Here is a 4,018-nt window from a genome sequence, read left to right on the forward strand (position 1 = left end):
AACACTTCCTATAAGGTAATGAAGACAGTTAAAGAAAGTTGCATGCATGCTTTTAGGCAAAATTTTATTTCTATGAAAAACTCATTTCAGTAGATGTAAAGGGTAGATTGAGTATCTGCGTTCTTCTTTGCCAGTGACATGAATTATACTAGTTAATCTTCATAACAACATTATTAACTCAGTGCTATTATTACCTCTATTAAATATGTGAAGAAAGGACATAGTTGACCTAAAATCACCAAGCTAGCAGGTGCCAATGCCAGGAATAAAACTCAATTTAAAAGAGAAGAATAATATCCAAAACATAGCAAATGGCTTTCCATAAGTAGTGAAATTATGGGAAGGTTACAAACAACTAGACAGATGACTCAAAATATCTAATTACACATTGAATACTTTTTCACATAAGCACATTCTCTTTATAAAGGCACACTTTCAAATCTACAAGTTGATTTGCTAGGAAAAGATGGAAAATACCTCATGTAATTTACCTCCTGTGAAAATCCTCTGGTCAGTTATGGATGTGTTTCAACTTGAAGGTACCATAACAACAACTTATAAAGTAAAATAATGTTATTCCTTTGTCACATTAAACACAAAATAGGACAAGAGATGTAATTTATTAACTGTCCATATTAAATATTACAATTAATGAACCAGAAAATCCTTCTAAGCATGTCAGCCATAGTGTCTGCCAGTTATACCTCTCAGATTATTAGGTGTCTAGAACATTCAGGGTGTCAACTTTGGAGAAAACTTACCTGACACAGAAATGTGAGCTTCTTTCACCAAATTAAGGAATGGATTTCTTATCAAACATGACACATTTTCTTTTGAACTTTCATCCACTATAACTGATGTTTCCACACAAAATAGACCATTTTCTTCTGTTATTTTTGTCTCAGAGGCTGATGTTGAATACTGTCCTTGCACATCTCTCCATTGCACTTCAGGCTTTGGGTACCATCCCGTGGATGTGCAGGTCAGCTTCCATCCTCCAGTTTCACTTTGTTCAATGTGAATATGGGGTCCTGAACCTGCTGAGCCTGGGAAAGGGAGGGGCAATTAAAAAAAAAAAACACAATTACTCAAGAATTTTCATTTCACACAGGCCAATAAACTTGTACTAATTAAACAACCTCTATGAATATTAACTCTCTTACTTGTGGAAATATGGGTTGACATTAAAAGAGAAACAAATGACCACACAGAATACTAATACTGTAAAATAATGCACATATATCCATATATACCAACACATCCAGATATCAAGGAGGCCTACATGCATAACTTTGGTTTTGCTTTCTCCCCTTCAACGTGTTTCTCATAATTTTATTTGATAATTTTTAAAGTTGGGTAGTAGAGCACTCTATCAATACCATTTTAGACTATAAATTTAAGAGCATATCTTCATGGCTATTTTTAAAACTTACTTCAGAATTTTCTAAAGGGTTAAGTTTAGGCACAAATTTTATTTCCCGCTCTCCTGGATGTTTTAAAAAAACTAAGAATAAACTGAGACAGTTTTGGATTTATATTTATTGTTATTAAATGTCTTTGATTAAAGTACGACTCAAAGTGACCCTATAAACAATAGATCTGAACCTTGTCCTACCCTGTGCCAACATCACAATCTCTGACATACTTGAGCCCATTGCTGCAGTCACTTTGTCAATCTGCCTGGCTAACAATTTTCCTGTCCTTCACCATCCCTCCAGCTTTCCAAGAATGATATCCTTCTCCAAGGTATAGCCTCTCCTAGCAACATATTCAAAGTGTGTGAGATAAAGCCTCACCATCCTTACTTCCAAGAAGAAATCTGGGTTCACCCTCTCCAAGACATATCTATTTTCTCTCTTGGCAGTTGGAATATCCTGCACTCTCCTCCAATACCATTGCCCCTCAGTAATTTGGATAGATCTCTGACTGCAGACTTTCCCAGTTCAATATGCCCATTAATCTCCTGACTACTGGTGCCAAGTGCATTTATTTTGGATCCAAGTAAGATGAAGACATTGACAAAATTTAAATCTTTGACAAAGACAAAGTTTAAATCTTTATTCCATCTATCACAATCCTTTTGAATCTAAAGTGTATAGAATTCTTCTCAGGAAGATATTATAGGATGCTGAGACTACCTACAGGGATAATATCTTCAGTGCAACTGATTATTGACCCTGGATCAAACTTAACTCCTCTTGGAGAGGGAGGTAAATTAAAAATATATTTCAGACACCACACAAACAACCTGAAACATAAACACAGAAAAACCTGAGGTGTCCTGGTAGGGAGTGTAAGGAAAAGTTCTTAATGCTGAATAGCACCTATTTCTACAGTACGTTGGGTATAGGCTACCACAAAGTGGATCCACCTTAGGAAGAACAATCCAAAGTTCTCATTAGCTATAATGGGAATATTTGGATACCCATCTCCCCCTCCTCCCTTGCCAATTGGCTGTAAGATAACCATGTTTGTACTCATTCAAAAAAAGGTGATTCTATAGAATGTAAACATTATCAAACAATATAATTAACATCACACACAAATAACATCTTGCTAAAGATTATTCAAAACCTATTGGAAAAGTACATCTACTTGTAACTCTCAGAAATTAATGTTGGATACAGAAGACGCCAGGACTTGAGGCACACAATTTCTAATAAATTGGAGGAAGAAGCATCAACAACATGTGTACTGCAGATGACACAACCTTGCCTGCAGAAAGTGAAAATTACTTGAAACAATTGCTGCAGAAGACCAAAGACTATAGTCTTCAGAGGGATTACATCTCAATGTTAAGAAAACAAAAATGACACCATTGTACCAATAAGCAACATTGTATTATATGGAGAAAAGATTGATGTTATCACTGATTTAATTTCTCTTGGCTCCATAATCAACACCTGTGGTAACAGCCGTCAAGAAATCAAAAGGCATTTTGCATTAGTAAAAACTTTGTTGTGAAAAACCTCTTCAAAGTGCTAGATAACAATGATGTAATTTTAAAGCATAAGGTGTACCTGATCCAAGCCATGGTATTTTCAATAATTTCCTATGCTTCTGAAAGTTGGAAATAAGTAAAGAAAGCTAAAGAAGAATGTATGCCTTTGAACTGTGGTTTTCAGGAAGAGTACTGAATATCTGACTACTAAACGAAAGAACAAGTTTGTGTTATGATACTTGGGAAAGCGGAGGATCAGAGAAAGAGAGGAAGACCTTCAACAAGATAGATTGACACAGTGATTATAACAATGGGCTCAAGCATTATCAGAAACCATGAGAATGGTGCAGGATAAGGCAAGGTTTTGATCTTTTATTTATATTTTATTTATTTCTGAGTCTTAGTAAACTCCACATACATAAAATCAGTAACAACAACAAAAGGGCAAGTGGAGTTGGTATGTATTTTTGTGTCTTATATGTACACAGTGCAAATAAAAAGCTGAATAGTCTTTTTTTTTTTAAAGCTGAATAGTCTTGTCTTACACATACCAATTAATTAATAAAAATAATTATTTAGTGGTGGCTATTGTTATTACTATGTACTGTCGAGTCAGAACCATGTCATACTTGATTTTGCACTGGGTTTTCAGAGACTAGAAATGTCATATAAGAAGATTTCCCATCATTTTTTTGAAGAGCAGCTGGTAGATTTCAAATGTGTGCTTTTCATTGGCAGCACAGCTCCTTTCCATTAAGTCTCCAAATTGTACATTAATGGAAATTATTGCAAATAGACTTCAAGACAAGTTGGGGGGGGTTAATTGCATGTAGCGAAAAGTTTACAGAATGGTTGGGGTTTTATTCATTCACTGGTACTAACTTTTCTCTATCCTTTTGTCCCTTCTCCCTCCTCCAATTCACTTTGTGATCCAAGACTTGTTCTAGATTGTTAATTGCTGTACATACAATTCCTAAGCATCCACTCCTTTCTCCTCACCTATTCCAGTTCAGTGTTTTTTTATCTCTTCCCTCTTTTCCTGTACTCCCCCTCCCCTGGGTCGCTATGAGTCGCAGG

The 4,018-nt window shown here is 35.4% G+C and overlaps 1 protein-coding gene across 1 annotated transcript in view; it reads right to left on the reverse strand.

Annotated features, from left to right (window-relative positions):
• Positions 1–4,018, reverse strand: part of LOC102854222 (butyrophilin-like protein 2-like) — a 70,260-nt gene that overhangs the window by 59,560 nt on the left and 6,682 nt on the right. Inside the window, exon 2 of the mRNA XM_006898145.1 lies at positions 762–1,046. Coding sequence (XP_006898207.1) covers positions 762–1,046 — 285 coding nt within the window. The remainder of the gene's footprint in view (positions 1–761; positions 1,047–4,018) is intronic.

The sequence above is a fragment of the Elephantulus edwardii genome, unplaced genomic scaffold (assembly GCF_000299155.1).
Source record: "Elephantulus edwardii isolate Elephantulus edwardi_28Jun2011 unplaced genomic scaffold, EleEdw1.0 scaffold00221, whole genome shotgun sequence".
NCBI classification, from domain to species: Eukaryota; Metazoa; Chordata; class Mammalia; order Macroscelidea; family Macroscelididae; genus Elephantulus; species Elephantulus edwardii.